Below are 24,177 nucleotides of genomic sequence, written 5' to 3'. Positions count from 1 at the left end.
CAGCCCACCCTGTATCCTTTCATTTTTGTTGATTTTGATTTCATAAACTTATACAATAAATATTAGTTCAAAGAAAAAATTAATAGAGATTAGACAAAAAGAAATAGAAATCTCACACTCAGAGAGAGAGTCTCTTGAAAAGAAGGAAGTACTCTCAGTCCTCAAATGCTGGTGGACAAGAAATAGCCTTGTCTTTAGTTTCTTTAAATTAACTTTGATTTATTTAGATGCCTTTATAAGAACTAGCAAAATTAACCTGCGTTGCTAGAAGTCAGAATAATGGTTACCTGAGGAAGGTGGTGTTTATTGATTAGGAAGGGGCACAAAAGAAGTTTACGTGGTGCAGGAAACATTCTCTATGTTATCCTGCGTGATGGTTACACAAGAGTATATATATACACACACACACACACATACATTAAGTTGTACATACCTGCAAAAAAAGTCATTCACACTTAATAGGAGGAACCAGGTAAAATTTTTCTATAAAAATTGGTTTTTGGTTTTATCCAATTCTGAAACTTTGTCTTGCCCAGATGATGGATAAATCCCACCTTAGGTATCTTGGGGACCCCTTCAAGGCCATTCTACCCTCCCCTCTGAGACCCTACTAAACCTCTGGGCACTGCTGGTAAACATCTCTCCATGAACCAGGCTCTGTGCTGGGCACTTCACAAACATTGTTTGTTTAGCCCTTCCAAGTAGGGGTCTGATGTGGCGTACAGGCAAGGAACTAGACGCTCAGAGCTCGTAAGACACTTGCCTAGGGTCACATAGCTAACTGGTGGAAGTGACTTCAGTTTTAACTCTGTAACCTTTCCCACACACTGCAGAGTGGTCCTGACAAGAAACACAGTGTAGCCAGCTCCCCACGGGCCCCGAAGAAAACTCTTCACCTTTTTTCTTTTAATCCATTTTAGAGCTGATCCCCATGGGGATTCAATAACCCTCCCCCCCACCCCCCCAGGAACCACCTGGGAAGTGACAAAGGGCATTCTGGGGGAACTCCAATAGGGTGGTTCTGGTCTGGTGTTTCTGCTGCCCTGGCTTAAGGTCACACAAGCCTTTGGCTTCCTGAGCCTGAGTCTCCAGGCATCTCCAGGCTGCCCCCGTCTTCTGACGTCCTGCCTGCAGGAATCTGTCAATCCGGAAAGACAAGAAGAGGCCATTTACAGCCCGAGTGAACGCCCCTGCCCTGCCCTGACCACTTGGGCCCTCCCAGCTGTGACCCCCAATGGGGCTGGCTTCACAAATTTGAACAATGGGCTCCTTCCTGACCTTTCCTGCTCTGGCTGGGCTGGTGGGCGGTGTCCAGGCCTGCCTCTCAGATGGCCCTCTCCCTCTCCTGCCGCCTCACCAGCTCGAGGCCTGACTTGGCACTGAATCGGTTCTGCCTTGAGTCACCGATGACCAGAACCTTCAGGGCGGGGGCCTGTCTTATTCAATTTTGTCCTCCTTTGTTGTCCTCACATAGTAAGGACTTAGTAAATGGTTATTGGAACAAATATGAAAATAAAAAGAACCCTGAAAGTGGTGATATTTTTAATGCTGTATGTTAAAAGGTCTTGGAGGGCCTATCATAGCAATAACCAACCCCCTTACTTTGCTTGACTCACTTTGCCCTCCCAACAGCTCCGTAGGCCTTGCCTCTCTTATAGATGAGGACATGGAAACACAGAGTGGTTAAGTCATTTGCCCAAGGCCACACAGCCAGTAAGTGGCTGAGTCAGGATTCCAACCGTGGCAGCCTGAACAAGACTGTCCTAAGTACCGTACTTCACTGCCTCAATACCTCCCTGGTCCCAACTGGCCCCTGAGGTCTGAAATCCTCCCACTGAATTAGGCTTTTGCCAGTTAAATGAGTGCTCACCCAAAAGATAACATGGCCAGCCACAGTGAAGCACTGAGTGACCCTTCATTTCAAATAATTCCTGGCCCCTGTGAGGCTCCTTCCCCATACCTTTGGCCTCCTCTGGCTTTTCCTCTGAAGTCCTTGAGCCTTAAGTAGGACACTACATTGGCAGCAAACAGTGGGAAGTCTGTGTCCAGACTTCAGAACACAGGCTTTGGATACAGGCCAAATGGGTGGGTTTGAACCTTACATTTGTCATTAACTAGCTGTGTGGCCATTACCAAAACAGTCACCTCTTCCAGTCTCAATGTCCTCACCTGTAAAATGGAGGTACTGAATGGTACCCTAGCACCATTTACAGAGGGCTACGTGGAGGATTAAAATTTAAATGAGGTGATGTACTTGCAAGCCTGTTATACATAATGCTTAATAGAGTATTATTATTACTATCACTATTATGGTGGTGGTGGTGGTTGAAGCATCAACATCATCAGCTCCCAGGGCGAGGGGTGGTCTCAGCAAAGTGCCAGAGGAGGGTGGGTTGGTTGAACCACAATGGATTGTCCAGCTCAGTGCCACCTCCTCCAGGAAGCCCTCCCTGATGAGTCCAGTTCACATTGCTCTCTCCCTCCAGTGAACCCCTCTGGCCTCATGATATTGCAGATGGTTTTAATTGACAGGGTCATGATGTCGCTTTGTCTCCCCAGCCTAATCGTAAGTGTCTTGAAAACAAAAATTGTTTTCTCCTTCTGAATCCCTGCACTAAGCTTGCTCACTTGTCAAGGGAAAGAAGGAATCAGTAATAGCACTGAGTTAGTTCTTTGTGCCAGTCATGGTGTGCGAGACACACATGCACGACTATTCCTTCTAATCCCCGTAACACTCCCATGAGATAAGTATTATCATCCTCCTTATTTTACAGATGAAGAAACAGGCTCAGTGAGATTAAATAGCTGTTCAAGTGGAAAAGCTGGAACTGGAAGCCAGGCTTGTCCTACTTCCAAACCCAGTCTCTTTCCACTACAGCGAGAGGGAGAGAGGAGGGTGGTGGTGCCTGAAGGATGGGCGGGCAGGTGAAGAGCGCCCTCTATTGAGCATCTGTGAGTGATGACAGTAGAAGAGAAGCCCAGGGCAGAATCCTGGTAGTCAGATCCCAGAAGCGGTCCCGTGGGAACAATCAGACATTCCTATGAGAACTTCGGAGCATCCTCAGTACAGATGAGTGCATGCAGATCAAACAGAGTGTGGCTGCCATCCTGAGGGTGGGGAAGGGGATGAAGGAGACCCCAGACTTGGCAGCCTCCATCCCCATGAGAGTGGAAATCTTGTCTATTTGCTCTCCTACTCCATCCCCAGTTTCTTGAAAAGTTTCAGGCAGAGAGTAGGTCCTCAACAAGTGTTTGCTGAATGCGTGGATGAATGAACGGGAGGCATCCTTCCTTCTCAATCATCCCTGTCTTGCCCCCTCTCCCCAGTATTCAGATATCCACCATGAGCGCTACATCTGTGCTGATCTCAGTGGGTGTCATCCTGGGGAAGGTCAACCTGCTGCAGCTGCTGTTGATGACATTGATAGAGGTGACAGCCTTTAGTGCCACGAGGATGGTCGGCAAGGAAGTCTTCAATGTGAGTCATGGTGCTGTGAGGAGGGACCTCGGGGATGAGGGCTGAGCAGGTGAAAGGGGAGGGCTCTGTCTCCATTTGATAAAGCTTCTGGGATTAAAAAAATTAAAGACAGGCCAAAATGGGGTTGCAAAAGTGTGGTCTATGCTAAACATTTAAATATAGCAAGCAAATGCTATGAAGGCGGTTCCCACGGTAAAAACTGTCAAGGAGGACTTCCCTGGTGGCGCAGTGGTTGAGAGTCCGCCTGCTGATGCAGCGGACACGGGTTCGTGCCCCGGTCCGGGAAGATCCCACATGCCGCGGAGCAGCTGGGCCCGTGAGCCATGGCCACTGAGCCTGCGCGTCCGGGGCCTGTGCTCCGCAACGGGAGAGGCCATAACAGTGAGAGGCCCGCGTACCGCAAAAAAAAAAAAAAAAAAAAAAAACTGTCAAGGAAAGAGGTCAGTTCCCAGAGATGGAAAGCCCACTGTGGGCAATGCATTATAAGCCTTTTCCTGCTTTGTTATGGTTTTCATAGTGGTTGTTTTAAAAAGCTGCATTAATTCAAAGCCATCTCCTCTCTTCTCTGCAGCTTCAATGTTTTAGTTTAGCTGGTCCGGGGGAGGGTTTGGCACTGATTTTGAGAGTTCACTGCTTCTCCTCAAAAACTTCAATTCAGCCTGGGTTTGTTGCATGGAAGGGCTCAGGGGAAACTAGAGCCAGAAACCAGAGCTGTTCCCAGTAGAGGCAACCCAAGAAATGAGTACTCCAAGCTGACGATTCCTGGGGGACCACAAAGAGATTAAAAATGCAAGACTTCTTCAGGTCTTACAAGGGAATTCCACAGACTTTCATTTTTATGTGTGACTGAGGGTTCCTTACCATTCATTCATTCCTTTCACAGATATTTATTCTGAGCCTATTGTGTACCAGGCACTCTTCTAGGCAGTGGGAAAATGCAGCTGTCGTGGAACTTCTATTCTAGAGGGAAAGACTGCCAATAAACAATAAAATAGGCAACAGATACAGTGTGTTAGATAGTGATAAGTACTATGGAGAAAAAAATAAAATGAGGAAAGCAGACAGGAATAGCTGTGAGGGAGGATAAAGTGTTAGAGAGGTTGGCCAAGGAAGGCTTCCCTGGGCAAATAATTTTTGAGTAAAGAGCTGAAGGCAGCAGGTTTGCAAGTCACGTGGGTATCTGAGGACGGTGGCAGATGGAAGGCAGGGCCGTGGGAGCGGTCTGCCTCGTTCAGGAGGAAGATTGTGTCAGTGACACTGTTTAGAATTGTTGGCACATGATGGTAATAAAAAGCAGATGGGCTTTTAGTTGCTTTAATTGTTTTAAATTCTCTACAGACAATGCATCCCCTTATTGCCTGTACCCAGGGTGGACCACTCCCTCCACTGTGCGCTCCAGGCAGTGGAACAGACGGTGCAAAGTGGTACTGATGTGGGAGCATGAGTGTGGGTTTGAGGAACAGCAAGGACAGTGTGTGTGGAATGAGTAGGAGGTGGAGTCACAGAGGTTGTGGGAGGGCAGATCATGCAGGGCCCTGTAGGTCGTAGGAAGAACGCTGACTTTGACATTGAGGGAGACGTTGAGGAATTCCCACCCCCCCTCACTGGGGGATTCTGAGCAGAAATATGCCATGAGCTAAGATTTTAACAGGGTCTCTCTGGCTGCTACATGGAGAAGAGTCAGTTGGGGGACGAGGGTGGAAATGGGGAGACCAGTTAGAAGATTACTGCAAAAATTTGTGAAAGTGTCGATGGTGGCTTAAACCAAGATGGGGGTCAGTGGAGCATGGTGGTGAAAATTCTGCCAAACCTGGATATTTGTTGAAGACACAGCTGACAGGGCTTACCAGTAGCCCACGAAGTGAGTTATGAAGGGTTACTAAATTCGATATTCGTAAAGCAAAATTAACATATAGCTGAAATTTTCTGAACACTTTAGTTCGGTATTATAAAAATTCTGGCTGCTTCATGGTGCGAAGATCATATCACTCATACTCTACGCAAAATTTGAAATTCTGCCAAAATGTAGGAAGCAGTGGGGTGCATGTCCGTGTGGCTCTTCCCCCACCTAAGTGGACTTCAGCCAAAAGTGTTTAAAGCCAACCAGAGGGGAGTCCCCTGGCGGTCCAGTGGTTAGGACTCGGCGCTTTCACTGCTGTGGCCTGGATTCAATTCCTGGTCCTGGAGCTAAGATCCTGCAAGCCGCAAGACGTGGCCAACTAAATAAATAAAGCCAACCAGAAACCTGTCGGGAATAAATACACAGCAACTCACGGGACTCCTCTGAAAGGCGGGCTGCTGGGCTGGGTCAGTCTCCTGACTTCAAGTCACGCCTCCTACATGAAGCCAGAACTTTCTCCAAGGAACACGGGAGGTTCCCTCCCTGTGGGCAGAAGATGCTGACACTCACTTTCCGCTGGGTTTTGTTGCAGATGGACAACCACATAAGCATGATGTACATCCACGTGTTTGCGGCCTGTTTCGGGCTGACTGTGGCCTGCTGCCTCCCGAAGCCTCTGCCTAATGAAGCAGAGGACAAACAACAGACGGCCACGAGCCCCAGTTTGTTCGCCATGCTGGGTGAGGACAAGGTGGCGTGGGTAGGCTCGGATCTGGGGTGGGCAAGAGGCTCCAAAAGGGCTCTGCAGGAAAATCTCTCTCCTTTTCCAACCTTCTCTGGGTGTCTGAAAGCCCCTCGGTAATGATCCATTTCTTCAAGTGGTATCTGATGAATTCACATCTTTGAATTCCCCTCTAGGGAACTTCTCTTCATTAATATCCAAAGGAGAGGAGAGGCTCATTACATCTCAGTTTAAATAAGGTTATCCAATCCTTTTGTCCTCAACTTAAAGCAGAGAATTGGACACATGAAGAAAGCCGGGCCTAGGAGTGGAGGAAAGAATGGGAGTGGGAAGAGAGGAGTAATAATGGTGTATCAATAGTTTGAAGAGCTCCAGTAAAAGTGATGAACTTAGAGGCTGGGACTTAGAGGCTGGGAGAGAAAAGGAAGGAAGAAGGAAATCAGGCAGTGAGATGTCAGCAGGCAACTGAATACCAGGCCATTGGGCCAAATGAAAGCATCCCATTAATTTTTTAAAATAAGCATTAAGCCATCACAGGCCAGGGTCAGGAGGCCTGGGGTTTGGTGATTTCAACTCTCTGGACCTTAGTTTCCTTGCCTGTAAAGTACGTTAGCTGGGCCCTACCAGCTTAAGAATTCAGAGAGGAGACATGATTTGCCCAAAGTCACAGAGCAAGAAAGTGACAGAGATGAGACTTGCCAGGTCCAGGATTCTCCTGTCTGAAGTCCCCCTGGCTCAGGCCACTGACCCTCTCTGGCCCCCAGGCACCCTCTTCTTGTGGATGTTCTGGCCGAGTTTCAACTCTGCTCTGCTGGACATTCCAGACGAAAAGAAGAAGGCCTTGTTCAACACCTACTACGCCCTTGCTGTCAGCATGGTGACAGCCATCTCAGTGTCAGCCTTGGCGCACCCTCAAGGGAAGATCAACATGGTGAGGAGGGGGTGCTGTCCCTTGGGCAGCACTTGGGTCTTCTAGGCCTGACACACATATTCACACCCAACCCGCCGGCCTCAGTGCCAGCCCCACAGGTCGGGAAAGAGCATATCGGGTGGTGGGGTCTTGTCTGCAGCATCGTGGGGCATCAGCCCATCAGCACTGCCTTGTCAAAATGGGCCTGGAACATAGGACACTGTCAAATGAGCAAAGGCCCTCTGGGGGCCTTTGACATCAAACAAACCCAAGTCTGAACTCCATTTCTGGTGGTTACTAAAGCCAGCTCCCATAAGCAAGAGTCAGCAGAGAAAAACCGGGGTAGAATGAGTCATCCTCTCCCCTTCCCCGAAGAAATTTCAAGAATGGAATAAACAGAATCAGAAGTAAAGAACTTTGTTTCCCTAGCCATCTGAACTTGGCCAAGCCACTTAAACTGTTTGAGTCTCAACTGCCTCATATGTAAAGTGGGAATTGAGAGATGATGCACGTAAAGGGCTTCATGCCCAGAGCTAATAAGTACTGGGCAAATATTAGCTGCTATTATCAACGTAGCTGCGAGTCTGTGTGTGAGTTTTCGGGGGAGAGATGGGTGAGATGGTAGACTAAAGACAAAACAAGGTCCCATGATGATCAGGGCATGAGGTCAGCCAGCCAGACATGATGGGAAAGTCTAGACAGATGGGGCAGGGGGGGGGGTAGGGGGTGGGGGTGAAGGGGAGAGAAGATGGCCAAGGATGACAGGTTAACAGCACTAAGGGGAGGTGAGGGTACCCACAGGTGAGCTCCATGGTCACAGGGAGTCTAGGATCAGACAAGGTAGCAACATCCAGGGAGGCAGGTGTAGGCATCAGGTCGGGGAAGCCCAGAAGCTGGTCCCAGGGCCCAGAGCTCCAAGATCTGGGTAGAATTGAGAGGGGCAGAGAGCAGTAGCATAAGAGCAAGGCAGGGCCCCAGTTCTAGAGGAGGTAAAGGTCACAGCAGAGACATGACCCAGGAACAAGGGCCAGCTTCTTGGGATGGGGTCCAATAATACAGGGTGATATCGGCACCAAGTAGCCAATAATAATAATAGTAAAAAACAATAATAATGGCTTATATTTGGGGGCATTTACTCATGTTCTATGCCAGGCATTGGGCTCAGAGTTTTATATATGGTAACTCAATTTTCACAATAACCATATCAGTAGATACAGCCAAAACCCCATTTTTCTGGTGACAAAGTTAAAGCACTGAGTGGTTAAGCGCCCGAGGACACATCACAACTAAGTGTGAGCATGGCTAGGATCCTGAGTAACTGCACTTTCAGGCTAAATGACTCCCAGTCAGGGTGACTGCTCCCTGAGCCTGAGAAGTGGGGTGAGATAAGACCGTTGGTGAGCTCTCAGCAGAGGGGAGGGGCTGGTTTCAGGATCAGAGAAGCAGGGAAGATGTTACACTGCTGTCTTGCTACCGGCTTACCAAGTAATTTAGAGAGATGCTGTCCTCTCTATGTCATTTCATTCACCCACAAGCTATTCCTCTGCAGACTCACATCCACAATGCGGTGCTGGCAGGAGGTGTGGCTGTGGGCGCCCCCTGTTACCTGATCCCTTCTCCTTGGCTTGCCATGGTGCTGGGTCTCCTGGCTGGGCTGATCTCCATCTGGGGAGCCATGTACCTGCAGGTAAGGAGCTGGGCAATGAACACCTGCTGCTTTGGCTTCCACCAGGGTCCAGGCCCCTAGAACATGGCGGGCCATCTTGTAGTGCCAAGGGCTGCATTAGGCAGCCGTTGGCACCGTCTCAGTTTAGCTTCAGAGCTTGGGTGAGGGATCCACTCAAGTTGGATGGTGCATTTGTTAAGATCTGGGGAGCAAGTATCAGAACCTATTCAAGCTTGCTCAGGAATAAGGGGGATTTGTTAGAAGGCTACTGGGGTATCACCGACCCCAAGGACAGGAATGCTGCTGGGAGCCCAGGAATGGCTGGCACCAGGGATGCGAGTCTTGTGGGGAACCCAAGAAGTCCCCGCTCTTCTTTTTTTGCTTTTCCTGAACATCTGCTTTATTCTCACTCTGTAGACTTCCTTCTTCTTCTCCTGCTCCACATGGTGGAGTGTCATCTTTCTCTTCAAGAAAGCAGCCAGGTGAAATCTCTTGGCCCCAGTTGCAAATTCTTTGGAGAAGGGGCTCCTTGGTCTAACTTGGATAATGTGCCCATCTTTGTCTGGGTGGGAGGTAGGGCACATCATACATGCAAGTCTGCTGTTCATGAACCATGTGAATGGGGGTGGGAAGGGCAGCACTCAAAAGAGGGATGGATGCTGGGCTGATAATCCAGGTCACGTCCACTTCTGATTATTTAGTTCTTCTAAGTGGATGGATTTTTTCTTCCTTCAATATTCAACATATACTGATAACATCAGAATGCGCCATTATAGCCGATTTGCTATCACACACTTCTAAGAGAAATATTTAGGAGCAACAGATCTTCATAGGTTTGAAGACCTGATGGAGGAAAAAGGAATAGACTTTTGGGTGACACAAGAAGATGAATTTGGATGAACCGTGGATATTCAGGGAGGCAGTTTCGATCCCAAATAAGGAAGAACTTACCAACAGTTCGATCTGACCAAAAGATGGGGTAGTCTGCTTTTCATCTTTGGAGTGGAAGTGCATGTCTTTTATCTCCTCTGGCTTTGAGATCCTCTGATGAAAGTAGGACATATTCAGCAAAACGTGTATCACAGGAATTCCCTGGCGGTCCAGCGTTTAGGACTCCGAGCTTTCACTGCCGAGGGCCCGGGTTCAATCCCTGGTTGGGGAACTAAGATCCCACAAGCCACGCGGCGTAGCCAAAAAACGTGTATCACAAGTATCAGGAGGCTCAGTGTCTGTCACTTTCTCTGTGCCTCAGGTTCCTTGAGTCTATCGCTGCGGGAAGGATTCAAAGACTTTTTCATTCATTCATTCACTCATTCATTCATTCATTCAACACATTTGTTTTAACAGTCATCCTGCTTCCCAAGCTATAGTGTGGTGAAGGAAATGGACAAATAAACGCAACACGGTGTGTTAACTGCTACTGGAGCACATCTAAGCTGGCCTGCGATGGGTCAGGAAATGCTTCCCAGAGCAGAGAAGGTCTCACCCGAGCATTGACAAAGAACTTACATTAGCCAGGGAAAGAAGTGGGAAATGTACTCCAGGCAGAAGGAACAGTGTGTTCAAAGGCTCAGTGGCGAGAAGAGCGCGTGGCCCAACCAGGAAGCGGAAAGATGTCCTTTGGGCTGAAGCACAAAGTTCCTCAGGGAGTGCGCCTCTCACCATCGCCTTGGGAGATGGCAGGTGCTCAGGAGTACCTTCTGGGCGAGTTCAAGAGTCTGAATATTTATTCCCAAGACAATGAGGATTCTAAGGGGGGAACTAGCCTGATGACATTTGCATTGGTATCCACATCTGTTGGCTCCCAGCCATCTGGGAGGCCAAGTGATGAAATGGAAGGAGTACTGACGGGGCGTCTAGAGGTGCGGTCAGATTCTTTCCTTTTAATCAGCCATGTAGTCTCTTGGATGGCAGTTAGGTTTGGTCTAGACCAGTGGGTCTCAATCAGCCCCTGGGGACATTTGACAATATCTGAAGACGGTTTTGGTTGACACACCTGGGAGAGGGGTGCTCCTGGCATCTAGAGGGTACAGGCCGGGGGCGCTGCTAAACCTCCTACAGTGCACTGGAGGGCCCCTGGCATAACACAGAATTATCAGCCCCAAATGCGAGTAGTGTGGACAGCGGACCAGCATTGGTGTCACCTGGGACTTTGCTAGAAATGCAGAATCTCAGGCCCCAGACCCACTAAATCCAAGTCTGCATTTTAATGAGCTCCCCAGGTTCTGTGTGTGCACATTCAAACCTGAGAAGCACTTACCTAGTTGCGTCCTAATGCCCATCCCCCTGGATGCCCTGGACGCCGAGGGTCTGTGAAAGGGCGGGTAAGGGGTATCAGTCCCACATGCAGATCTGCTGAGAATGGTGTTTGTTCCCAGGTGTGTCTTCAACGAACGCTGGACCTCCATGACACCTACGGCGTGCAATATACCTTCGGCTTGCCGGGTCTGCTCGGAGGGATCACCAACATTGTGCTGATGGCGCTTCAGGTCAAGTGGACCAAGATTTCCACGTAGGTCACTTGGCTCAGCCCCTTATCACCCCATCCAGCTCAGGAAGGAGTGCGCCCAGAGCCCTTGGCCGGGGAAGGGGGGTGGTGCCCAGGGCCGGGCAGTCAGAGGCTTCAGTGAATATTTGTTGGCCAATTTATTCTGAAATTCTGCCCAGCCCCTACTGTGTGCGGACTTATCACCTGTCCAGGCCCCTTCTTTCTAAAGCAGGCAGCGTAGGTGCAGGGCAAGGGCAGATGGTCCCGAGTCCTCCCCAAATGCGGGCAGAGCAGGCAATCAGGCTCAAGCCAACTGAGCCTGTCTTTCAGTCCCTGGTGGTTTAGGTTGTGGTGAAGTGTGCCGTGGGGTCTTGACCTCTTACTAGCTGGGCCACGCTACCTAACCTCTCTGAGCCTCTGTCACCCGATGGTAAATGAAGATAATGATAACTCCTCCCCTCCTAGGGGTGTTGGGTGCTACTTGAGGCCAGGTACTGTGTGGTTAAGAGGATTTGATATGTTAATGTAGGAAAATGCTGAGTACAGCCCATCCCTGAGACCCAGAGAGGGAAGGAGCTTGGCTAAGGTCACACAGTGAGGTGGGACCGTGGGTCTCTGGACCAGAGTCAGGTCCTGTGCCCCCCAGACAATGGACAGCAATGATCAGAACCCTGGCCATCACCTTCTGGAAGTCATCTTCTTGTTTCTTTCCTTTTTTTTTTTTTTTTGCGGGGGTCTTTTTTTTTTTTTTTTTGGGGTGGGGGGCACTTGTTTATCTTCTGGATGTGACTCACATATAATGGAAGAGTGACTTGGGCACAGGGATAGATTTTTCCAGATGAACTGAGGTAGTGATAACAATAATAGTATTACTGATGACAGTACTGTTTGACTGCTTTCTAAATGCTGGGCATTATGCTAAAATCATTATGTCATCTCATTCAATCCTCACAACCACCTGGTGCGGTATTATTAGCTTTCCCTAAGAAATGATACTTCGGGGGAGTTAGCTGTCCAAGGTCATGTGGCTGAAACCTGGCTGTAAAGGTTATGAGCACCTGCAGTGGGTGATGAGAGCTCATTGTTGTGGAGGTATCTCAAAGAAATCATGGAGGTCTGCATGCCTCAGTTCTAACAACGGAGACGACCATAGCCCCAAATTATAGGAATCTTCTGTGAGCAGGTGAGATATACCTCCATGAGCTGCTTGGGGGTGAAGAGGATCCCATTTGGGGGTGGGGAGGGGATGGTCTGTGTGAAGCAGTGCATCTCTGTAATGGACTCCAATGATGTGCCTGTCACTGCTTCAATAGCTGTGTGACTCTCAGCAAAGCTTTTTCCTCTCTCTGGGCTCCCGAGTTCCCCTCTGTAAAATGAGGGGTTGATCTAGCAGGGTCCTACACTCAGATACCTGTAGGGACCAGGCAGGTAAGGTTAAAACTGAGACCAGTGAGGGGAGGAAACTGTGGGCATTTGCTCTTCAGTGCCAGGCAGCTAATACCATGCAGGGTCCCAGGATAAGTGTTGCCAGATCTAATGACTTTTCAAAAGTCAGAAATCCAGAGTTTTGCATGTACTTCCCAAGCATTGGCAAAAGATTCAAAATCATTGGAAACATTGTGTGGGCCAATTCCGCTCGTGGGCTGCCGACCTGGAACTTCTGCATCACCTACCCTTCTATCCCCCAAATTCTGTGATTCTGTGGCTCTCCTAGAACAGTGGCTCTCAACAGCATCAGCATCATCTGGGAACTTGTTTGAAATGCAAATCATACCCCACCCCAGACCCACACGATTAGAAATCTGGAGGCAGGCCCAGCAGTCTGTTTTAAGGAGTCCTCTGTGTGATTCTCATACAAGCTCAAGTTTGAGAACTATTGGCCTATAGCAAAAAAAAAAAAAAAAAGCAAAGTTGTCAACCAGCAGCATGCTGCTAAAGGACTAACAACTGGCTCTCCAAGGAAACAAAGCCCTGACTTAGAGCATTTGCCGATTTCTCCCTGTGGCCAATTTCAAGCCATCGAGGTAACACCCCTGAACGTGGAGTTGAGGAGAGCTGAGAACCATCGGCCTGTGTGTCTGTGTGAGCTGGCTCCAGCACCCCTCTGCAAGCCAATTCTCATCAGGATGAGACAGCCGAGGACCAAGAAGTAGTCCTCTCTCCTCTGCGGGAACCTGGCAAAGGGAAGGGCACAGTGACAGCGATGACGCCTCTCAGGGTGGCCTCTGGTCTGCTGGAAGCAAAGGGCTTCAGGGACAAACAGACCAAGGTGACATTTACCAGTTGTGTGACCTTAGGCATGGTATTCAAACTCTCTTTAAGTCTCAGTTTTCTATCTGTAAAATAGGATAATAAGATCCATGTCCCAGGGCTGCTGTGAAGATTCAGTAACATATAATAATTAAAGGGCTCAGGACAGCGCTTGGCATGGAGTAAACACCCAACGCATGGCCCCTTTCTTTATGATGGTTACTGATGCTGCTGCCTCCGTAGGAGGGGCATCTGGATGTAGTGGAAAGATGGGGAAAGGACTGAGCTGGCAGTTAGAGCGCTTTCTGGGAAGTGTGGATCAGCTGCTTTATTAGCTCTATGTCATTGGATGAGTCAGTTGACTTTACATTCATTCCACAAACAATATTTGTCAATTTCCTATTTGGGTGAGCTAATGTAGATCAGTCAGATGCTGTGCTTGGAGGCTGGATGGAGCATTTTTCACAGATTGTGGGATTTTTAAAAAATAAATTTATTTATTTAATTTATTTATTTTTGGCTGCATTGGGTCTTCGTTACTGCGTGCGGGCTTTCTCTAGTTGTGGCGAGCTGGGGCCACTCCTCGTTGCGGTGTGCAGGCTTCTCATTTCGGTGGCTTCTCTTGTTGCAGAGCACGGGCTCTAGGCACACGGGGTTCAGTAGTTGTGGCACGTGGGCTCAGTAGTTGTGGCTCACGGGCTTAGTTGCTCTGCGGCATGTGGGATCTTCTCGGACCAGGGCTCGAACCCGTGTCCCCTGTATTGGCAGGTGTACTCCTATCCACTGTGCCACCAGGGAAGTTCCTTGATTTTTTACTTTCTTAATGGTATCTTTTGATGAACAATAGTTTTAATTTTATCATAGTCCAATTTATCATTGTTCCCTCTATGTTTAGCTCCTGTGTGTCATGTTTAAGAACTTTTTGCCTACTGCAAGGTCACACAGGTGTCCTCCAAGGGCCACTTAATAGTTTAGAGTGAAGCCCTGGGGTTCCTTTGAAGGAGAGAGGACAGGCACATATGTCCAAGGGGGTAGGCAGGGGAGATGGGTCTGATGGCCAAGCTGTACTCCATCTCACCCTGATAGAAATAAAACCTTCATCTTTAATTGCCTAATGAGAAAACTCAGGACTGTGAGAGTTTAAGTGCCTAGGGTCGTGCAGCTAGTAACAGAACTGGGACCTGAACTTGGGTTTTCTGACTTCTACTCTAGTTCATCGTTCATGAGGTCTGAGAACTAAAGTAAGCCGAAGAGGATCTTGAAATCCCTTCTTCCCCTTCTACATGTCTGCATAGCTTTGTGGGAGAATGACAGGAATGTACTGCCCAGGGAGGGGACATTTGTTCTCCTGGTGGCCCTTCCTGACAGCATCACTACTGATGCAATCTTTTCTGTACCCAGTGACCTCTGCGGCCTGATGCCCAAATGTGACCACCTCTGCTTTGTCATTTCTAGGCTTGGCTACCAGATACTCACTGACTCCGGGGCATTCAGCTTCACCATCATTATGGGTGTGGGATCTGGTCTTCTGACAGGTCAGTGTGAGACCACCCTTCTTCCACCATTGTCCAGGGCACAGGGCCTGGGCCTAGACTGCACCTGCCCCATCCCTGGATGTGTATGTGCCCGTGCCCTTCCCCCTGAACCCACCCCCTCAGCTCCAGCCAAAGGAGGCAAAGAGCCCAGACCTTGATTAAAAAATAAAGGAACACAGAATTACAAACTTTCATAATTGGAAAGGTCCTCAGAAGTCACCTGGACACTGCAGCCTCTTGAGCCCAGGACTGGTGATTTCATCAAATTTTGCACAGAAGACCAAGGAGACCCTTATGCTACAGAGCTTACCTTTTACTCCCTGAGAACACCTAAATACTATTTTGTTCAGCAAATATTTGTTCAATATCTGCTATGAGCCAGGCACTATTCTTAGGTACTCAGGATACAGCAGTGAACCAAATTCCCTGGCCTCATCGAGTTGACCTTCTAGATGGGGAGGGGGCTTTTACCATAAACAGAAAAAAATAAAATAAAATAAAATAAAAAATATATATATGTGCTATGTCAGATAGTAATAAGCACTATGAAGGGAAATAAATCAGGGTAGGGGGAACGTAGAGTTATTGTGAAGGTGGGCTGCTCTTTTAGAAGGGTGGTAAGGAAGGCCTATCTAAGAAGCTGACTTTTAAGCAAGGACTTGAATGCAAAAAACGAGGGAGATACCATGTGTTTATTTGGGAGAAGAACATTCCATGAAAAGGGACAGCAAGTGCAAAGGCACTGAGGCAGGAGCATGCATTGCATGTTTGGGGAACAGCAAGGATGTCAGTGTAGCTGATGTGGATGGAGTGACAGGGAGAGTGGCAGGGGTTGAGGATAGAGTGGTAGCAAGGAGCCAGATCATTCTGAGACATGGGAAGGCATTAGAGATCTGTAAACAGAGGACTGACGTTTTTTTGCTTCTGCAATATGACAGACCTGCAAAGAATCTTGGGGAGATACCAATTTGCCAGTCTTACATGCTAGGTGAAAACATGCATTCTGTACAGAAGTGCTCACTCTTATTCTACAAGCAAACAGCTTTTATTGGTTAGACTTTCATATATTGTATCTCTAAGCATGGAGTGAATGCCAAATAAGAGACAAAATAGCATAAGTAGACACTAAGGAGTTGTGTGATCTTGGGCGTGTCACTTTGGGCATTGGCTGGCTTCTCTGTAAAATGAAATGATTATAGTAACTAATCCTATGGCGTCCTTTCAGCTCTAAAACGTATGAAAGTACTGTTTGGAGTTTTAGAGAGTGAGATTGGCTAGAATTGCTTTAACGTAACAATTGGCCTCAGCTTTCGACAGAGTCTGAGGTGATTAATTAAATACAGATAAGAAAAATGTCTCCAGCCATCACTTTACATTCTATTCATGGTGGCAGTCCAACCCTGAATAGGGTTGCCAGATTTAGCAAGTGAAAACACAAGGCACCCAACTTGGAATTCAAAAGTAACTGAGCATCTTGTATTTTATCTGGCAGCCCTACACCTGGCCTCTCACACCATTTACCACTCTCCCCAGCGTGTGGAGGCTTCCTGTGCTTCCCTGAAGCCAAGAAAGAGAATAGAGGAAAGACACTCCTATCATTCCTTTAAGAGTTAAGACCAACCCGCTTTCCTCTTCACATGTTGCTTTCCACATGAGGGAGCCAGTGATAAAAAAGGACTTGGACAATGGAAGCGGAAAGAGGCCTCTAAGAGGCCAAGATGGCAACAAATTGACCCCCTTAAGCCAAGCATTTTACATGCGAAGAGACCCCGTTCCGTGGAGCCCGTCTATAATATATGCACTTATTTAAGAAACCATCTTATCAAGCATAGTTATGGGGTTTCCCAGGTCAGGCAGATTAGAAATAGCAGATTAGACGTGGATAGGTTTCTAGAGGCAAGGCACCCTCATAGAAGTTAGAAGTGAAAGCAGAGAGCCTAGCAGGAGAAGAGAATTTCCTAAAACCAGTCACAAGAACATGAGAAGCTTGGGCTGCTGGAGAACAGGCCAGTAACCTTCAGCAGCTGTAGCCCTTCTCCACGTTACACAGCACATTTCATAAAAGGATGTTCCTAGGAACAGTTCTGATTTTTTTTTAAAGTCTAAATGTGTTCAGTGTTGTCTCATAAGACAAGAAAATATAATAATTTTAGAGGAGTTGCATCAGATGAGTAAGCCTCAGCTATCTGGAAAATATATGTAGGCGACAGGGATCATTTCTGAGTAACTCTAGCTAAATGAGGTGTGCTGACTGCACTCTACATGCCAATATCAGTTAGAGGCACACACTATAAGATGAAAATACCTACTCTTGTAGCACACACCTACTCTTGTTAATCTTACTATTTAATACATTGGGACTGATCATCATTAAAAATACACAGATAAACCTATCAATGGCATTTCCCTGCTTCACATGAAAGGTAAACACTACTTTATGTACTGGAAATTTGGCAGACTTTGAGCGACTGGGGAAGGCATAGGGCCCGAGCTCTCTGGGCGGAGGAGGGATGGGTGAAAAGAACAGGCACAGAAGCAAGTTGTTATAAACTACTTTCCTAACAAGTGGAATCTTGAGCTGAGGTCACTGGGACTTTATTGGAACCAGTGAGGATGGACCTGCAGGGGTGGCTATCTGAGTCACTCTCCAAGGTAGCTTTTGCATTTTAAATGGGCCAGCTCTTAAGAGGGGCACCGTCTAACAGGGTCCTTCTATTCCATCTTGGGAAGCGTATTAATCCATGACTATCATATACCTCCCTGCATAACCGAAATCCTTTGGATGTAATTGTTCTTGCCAGTTCCTTTTGAAAGACGTCTATAGAATTAATTAAGCTGGTCCAGGAAGGACAGTGCTTCAATTTGTCTATTTCCTGGTTGTGGAAGAAAAAAGGATTTCTGTTGAGATACCATAGTTGACTTATACTATTTTGATTAATTTTGAGATAACAAATGCAATCATCTAAGTGTGTAACATTTAATTATGAATTTAAACAGGTATGCTCTTAAACCTCAAAATATGGAAGTCACCTCACGTGGTTAACTATTTTAATGACCAAACTTTCTGGAAGGTAAGAGTTTTAACCTATTAATGTCTAAGGTTTTGAGTGAATGAACTTAAAGAGATACCTGGGTATATATGTTAACTTGGTGTTTATGAGAGTAAAGTAACAAACAAACAAATCCAAGATGTGTGTGTGAGCGTGTGTGCATGCCTGCGTGTGTAAGCATGTGTGCATGTGTGTGTGCATGCGTGCATGAGCATGTGTGCGTGCGTGCGTGTGTGTGTGTGTGCATGCATGCGTGTGTGTGTGTGTGTTGGTGGGGGGGTGAGGAGGTAGTAAATGTTCCCATTTCCCTGATGCCTCAAAATCACTGAGGGTCAGGGATGCGAGAACTGTCACTGGCCACATGTCTCCTCCCCACCTGGAGTCACCAAAGTGGGCGGGCGAACAGTTTGACGTGAAGGTGATGGAATCCTGCAGTGCAAGAGCCAGAAGGACCACAGGGGCCAGAGAGTCCAATCCCCTCACTTGATAGACCTCCAAGTGAAGCCATGAGTATATAAGTTCTCACAGGGAGTGAGTGGCACAGCTGAAGAAATTAGAGCTAGTGGACATGAGAAAACTTGCAGCATAGGTGTCTGGGGTTATTCAGTCAGGGGACATAAAGTTCAAACAACTCAGCTGCTGCTGAGGGTCTGTGTGACATTGTAGTGTTTGTTGTCATGACTGGGCTAGAAAGGAGGTCAGGGCTCATTCCCTGAAACCCCACTGCCCTCCTCCCTTTAACCTACACTCACAGTTCACAAAGCATTCTGATGTGTGTCACATTAGGTAATCTTCCAATTGATGCTGAGGTTGGGTGGGCAAGCAGGGACCCATATTGCCGAGTTATAAATGGGAAGTGGGGGCCGACAGAGGGCAGGCTAATGCCCAGCATCATGTCTTTGTGAGTGGAAACAGTCCTTCTGTGTCCCAGGCCAACCCTTTCTCCACCCAGCAGGCCAAGATACTGACCACTAAAGGGACAGAGAACCAGCCTTACTATAGGCCTTGGCATTTGTGTCTGTAGGGGCAAAACAGAGAGAACCTACGGAGAAAACCCACCTCGTCTCCCTTTCCTTCATCTCCGCACTCTCTTTCCTCCTCTTCCTCTTGAAACAACTTTCTAGAGGTATACTTGACAATGAACTGCACATATTTAAAGCATACATTTTGATACATTAAACATGTTTATACACCTATGAAACCATGACCGCAATAAAGGTAAGAACATATCCATCACCACCAAACATTTCCTCCTGACTCTTTGAAACTGCTCCCTCCTGACTCCACCCTGTTCCATCCCCAGGCCACCACTGAACTGCTTTCTGTCCTATAGATTAGCTTACATTTTCTATAATTTTATATAAATGGAAGCACACGGCATGCACTCTTCTTCGTCTGGCTTCTTTTGCTCAGTGTAATTATTCTGGGAGTCATCCACGTTGTTGTGTGTAACCTGCCTCATCTTGCACCAGCTTCTCTCTATATGGCTTCTCCCAACAGCTAGTCTCTCCCAGTCCCCTGCAAGTATTCTTGCCCCTTTAGCAGAAACAGGGTGATCTAGTGAAAGGATTCAGAAAATTGGCTTCATCCATCCATTCATTCCACAAGTGCTTATTGAGCAACTATTATATACCAAACACTCTGCTCATTAATGAGATACCACAAATAGGCAGCTGAATTATTTGAGTTGCAATAAATACTTGCTGAACAAATGAAGGAAATCTGAGGAACCCCCGCCCCCAACACTAGCCCCTTGCAGCAGCAGGTGAAATGGAGATTGTGTCCCTGGAACAAGAAGACCTGGATTCTAGTCACCATTCTGCAAGGTCTGATGTAGGCAAGACCCTTGACCTCTCTCACTGGTAAAATAAGAGCAGTAACCTTCGTTGTACCTCACTGGGTTGTTTTGAAGACCAAGTGGGGTCATAACATATGTGACCACATTATGTAAAATGCAAACTGCCATGTGAATGTGAAAGTTTATTACTAGGGGTTTAGACAACCACAAAGGAATATGTAAGCCTAACGGCTATCATTTATTGCAAGCCTATGGCTTCCGATTCCGTGCTGGATGCTTTTCAACATTATCTGATTTTATCCTCGCAAAAACCCTGCGTAAGAATAAGTCTCCCCGTCTGCAGATAGGAGTAACTTGTCCAACATGACAGAGCTAGTAAATGGAACAGGAGGAATTTGAATCGGTGTCTGTTTGGCTCCAAAGACACAGCATGTATGTGCTGTGGGCAGCTACTGGAGAATGGTTATGTCTCCCCTCATCTTCTGATGTGTATTTTTTTACAGCTGAGTAGAACTATTTATTCAGCAGTGTAACACTTACAGCTTGCATTTAAAAAGCAAGAATACAAACTTCCAAAGCTGATAAATCCAGAGGCGATTTTTTTTTTTTTTTGGTAAACCATCCAAAAAGTCATTTTAAACATTATGGAATGCCCTTTATTGTGTGTCATAGAAGCAGACTACTGGGGGTTGGAAGGGACATTCCTTCACTGGTTGCCCAGACCATGCTCAGCACTTCCTGGGATGGGGCACTCACCATCCCCCAAAAACACCCATCCCATCCTTGGATGATTTTATGAAGATGTACTCATTCATTCACTCATTATTAATTTCATAAATATATTAGCTAATATGTGATCAATATTGTATGAAGAGCTGGGGAGACACATCTAAATAAAATTTAGTTCTAGGTCTTAAGGAGCTGCATGTACTAACCCTTTGTCTTCTTGGAAATTACAGTGATCCTCACCCAGATACTGATTTACAAAAATCCAATTTATAACTTTTCGTATGTCTTCTGCCTTCACTAAGAGGATAAATTCTTTCAACTTTTAATTTCAATTTCATAAACCATGGATTTTATTTCATGCTTTCCAAGGCACAAGGACCCACTGACATCCATTTGTTAAAATGAAGAAAGGAACTTTGTTTTGCGAGTCTCCCATGGACAAGCCCCCGTTCTGATTATTGTGTGGACGCAAACAGAGAAAATAGGGGTCTAAGCACTTAGAAGAACTGATCTTTACCTGTGCACAGCTCTATCTACTAGGTACTAAATAAGTAACCCTGTAGCTGCTAGTTGAACCAGCGGAGGCAGAGGTCACAAGCTTGGGGAGGTCAGGATTTGCTGGACGTGGCTAAGCGACAGAAACTGGAAGACATTCCAAGAAAGGGGAGGATTGAGAGCAAACACAGAAGCATGAAGCAACTGGCTCAGGGGCGAGTTGGTGAAGAGGAGGATGAATGGTGGGCAGAGTCACTTGAATCATCCTTCAGGCGATGGGAAGCTCCCAAGGTTTACGTGGGGAAATGGTGCCATAAAATGAATGTTTCAGGGGTGAGCAGTATGACGGGATTAAGCATGTAGGATGGATTCTGAAATGACTGCAGTATACTCAAGGTCATCCGTTGCTTTCTGAACACGTATTTGTAGTTTATCTTTTACAGGATTGTATTGCCAAAAAATTTAAACACCACCACTGTTTTGGCACAAAAACACGACAAAATGTGTTGAGTTCCTCTTGCTGTTTTATGCAAAACAGCATAGCCTTGTCACGCTGGTGTCACCCCTGCTTCCGATTTAAAACAGATGTTCTAGACACACAGTAAGGGTCCAAAAAATGCTCGTTCTGCCAAAATGAGGAGAGCTGGTTTTTAAAGCAAAGTAGGAAAACAGATCAGGAGCCTGCTGATTCCTCCCCTTTGGGAGAGGCCCAGTGGAAACAGCCTTATCTGGGCGGCAGATCTGAATTGAGTCCTAGCTCACCCACCACAGGCTGGTGCCCTTGGGCAAGTCACTTTACTTCTGTGGGGTGGAGGGGAGGTTCAGTTCCTTCATTTGTGAAATGAGATCAAATTCGACGTTCTGGAGTCAGACAGATCTGGGTTCTACCACCTCTAGCTCTGTGATCTCTGAAATGGAGATATCTCACTAGGTCGCTGGAAGGATTTAAGGGAGGTAACATGTGTGAAATGTTAGTACACTGATCCATAGAAAACACCGCATAAACTTTAGCTACTCTGATTTCTGGTTCTAGAATTCTGTGATCCAAGGCTACTCAACATGCAGTGATATTGTATGGCAGGGTACCCTATGGCACAACCAAAGAACTGAGGATTGATTTATTTAGCTTGCAGGAGAGAAGACCCAAGGGAGACCTAAAAACAATCTTCAAACACTTGAGAGACTGTCATGTAGAAGAGGGAAAAGATTTTTTTCTATGCTTCTCCAAAGAATTTAACTAGTCCCAGTGGGCGATGCAGTATAAATTGCTAACAATTTGAACTGTCTGCAAAACGGAATAAACTACTTCATGTGGTAGTGAGTCTCCTGTCACTGGAGGTGTTCAAACAAAAGCCAGGTGACCACTAATGATCCATGTAAAGAGCTATATGAAATGAGATCTACCTATCTAAGAGATCTTCCAATTCAGATTTTATGAAAGAACTTCTAAGACCTTTGTGATGAAACAACATTTCGGGCAACATAAGTTTCAAAAGATCAAGCCAGAATCAATATGCGTACAATATTAAGCATATAGTAAGGGTTCATCTGTAATAAAAAATGTTTGCTTTCCTTTTACAGTTTCCACATTTGGCTGTTGGATATTAAGCGAAAGCAACCAAGAAAAACAAGGGCTGTTTGAAAACAACCTCTTTTCACTGTTGCCCATTTTTTTGTGTGTGCGACACTCATTACAGCAAAGTCTCATGTCCAATGAAACAGGTGAGAGATAGACTTGATATTAAAAATAAAAGACTAAAAACATAAGGGATAATTTTATATTATAATAATTTTAAATAATTATGTTTGGTTTCATGAAAGATAATGGTATCATTATTTTCTTGGATGCAGACACACAGTTCACAAAATTAAGGTTTTGGTTCAATTTTATTGACAATTTAGATCCTTTCTTGCGCTTAGTAAAGTATTAAGCTATCAGTTAACTCATCTACATCAGCAAAGCAGATGATATAAAACAGGGGAAAACTAAGAACTCACTTAGATTTAGCCCTTGCAGACACTGTGCTTTTATTCCAGTGGTTTTACAAGGAGTTCCTACTCCCTGAGCATATCCTGAATTTAACTGTGGGGAAGAAATTCGTGGTCAAAGGTGGAGATACACTGCCTCAAGATTTAAAAACTAGTTCTATGACCTTGAGGAAATCATTTAAATTGCCATGGTCCGGGTTCCCTTATCTGTAAGAAGAGAAGGTGAACTTCAACCCCTAAGATCGCCTCCACTTCTCACATCCTGTGGATCTAAAACCTCACCAGGAGTGATTTGCTGTGAGATGAGAACAACACAGCCGTTTCTTTGAATAGTCGATGACCAGGCAACATTCAAATTGTACACACTGGGAGAAAAAGATGGCTGACATAGAAAGGGGACCACTGGGACTTCCCTGGTGGTCCAGTGGTAAAGAATCTGCCTTCCAATGCGGGGGACGAGGGTTCGATCCCTGGTCGGGGAAGATCCCACATGCCACGGGGTAACTAAGCCCGTGCACCACAACTACTGAGCTCACGTGCCTCAACTAGAGAGCTCGCGCACTGCAATGAAGATCCCGCGTGCCGCAACGAAGATGCAGCTAAGTAAATAATAAATAAATAATAAACTAAATTAAATAAATAAATTTAAAATAATAAATTAAAAATATAAATAATAAATAAATAAATAAATACTAAAAAAAAGGACCACAATTTAAATCTAAGTGATATTTGGCATTTAATGAATGGCTAATTGTAGCAAGTTTTATGAAAGAAAACATTTCAAGCTTTAGTTCTGAAGAACATGTATCCCACAGTTAGTTTATTAAAGAATAAAAAAAATTCCCATTTTGCCAAAGTGGGGAGCCTGGGGGATAACAGAATTCCAAAGAGGAACAGACTAAGAATTCCCAGTAGTTAACATTTGTCATTGTAATTGACCTGCTGGTCTATCTTGAGCTTAGTGGTTCAGTACAGAGATACAATGAAATGGAATCTAATTTATTATCAAACCGACAACAGAATTAGTCATGTGAGTAAAGACCAGTGTCAAGTCCCTATCCTCTTGCTCTTTCCTTCCATGGTAGCTGTGGAGTGATTGTCAGCGTCCCACCAGGACCAGGTATCACAGCTGAGTTATTACTCACCCCCTTCCCCCCCAATCACTACCACTGAAGGGACACTTTTGAGGAGACTGGAGGCAGGATTG

General features: G+C 46.3%; 1 protein-coding gene across 4 annotated transcripts in view; it reads left to right on the top strand.

Annotated features, from left to right (window-relative positions):
- Positions 1 to 23,416, top strand: part of RHCE (Rh blood group CcEe antigens) — a 34,285-nt gene extending 10,869 nt beyond the window's left edge. Inside the window, exons 3-10 of one of the 4 annotated variants that reach the window (XM_024766874.1) lie at positions 3,328 to 3,478; positions 5,911 to 6,058; positions 6,825 to 6,991; positions 8,520 to 8,657; positions 11,015 to 11,148; positions 14,830 to 14,909; positions 17,907 to 17,980; positions 22,563 to 23,416. In XM_024766874.1, coding sequence (XP_024622642.1) covers positions 3,328 to 3,478; positions 5,911 to 6,058; positions 6,825 to 6,991; positions 8,520 to 8,657; positions 11,015 to 11,148; positions 14,830 to 14,909; positions 17,907 to 17,980; positions 22,563 to 22,589 — 919 coding nt within the window. In that variant the 3' untranslated portion in view covers positions 22,590 to 23,416. Of the gene's footprint in view, positions 1 to 3,327; positions 3,479 to 5,910; positions 6,059 to 6,824; positions 6,992 to 8,519; positions 8,658 to 11,014; positions 11,149 to 14,829; positions 14,910 to 17,906; positions 17,981 to 22,107; positions 22,233 to 22,562 lie in introns of those variants that run through there. The other 3 variants (XM_024766873.1, XM_024766875.1, XM_024766876.1) reach the window with 3 other exon arrangements.
- Positions 23,417 to 24,177: the final 761 nt, after the last annotated feature.

The sequence above is a fragment of the Neophocaena asiaeorientalis genome, unplaced genomic scaffold, assembly GCF_003031525.2.
Source record: "Neophocaena asiaeorientalis asiaeorientalis breed wild unplaced genomic scaffold, Neophocaena_asiaeorientalis_V1.1 scaffold79, whole genome shotgun sequence".
Lineage (NCBI taxonomy): Eukaryota > Metazoa > Chordata > Mammalia > Artiodactyla > Phocoenidae > Neophocaena > Neophocaena asiaeorientalis.
This window is presented reverse-complemented; position numbering and strand designations above follow the sequence as displayed.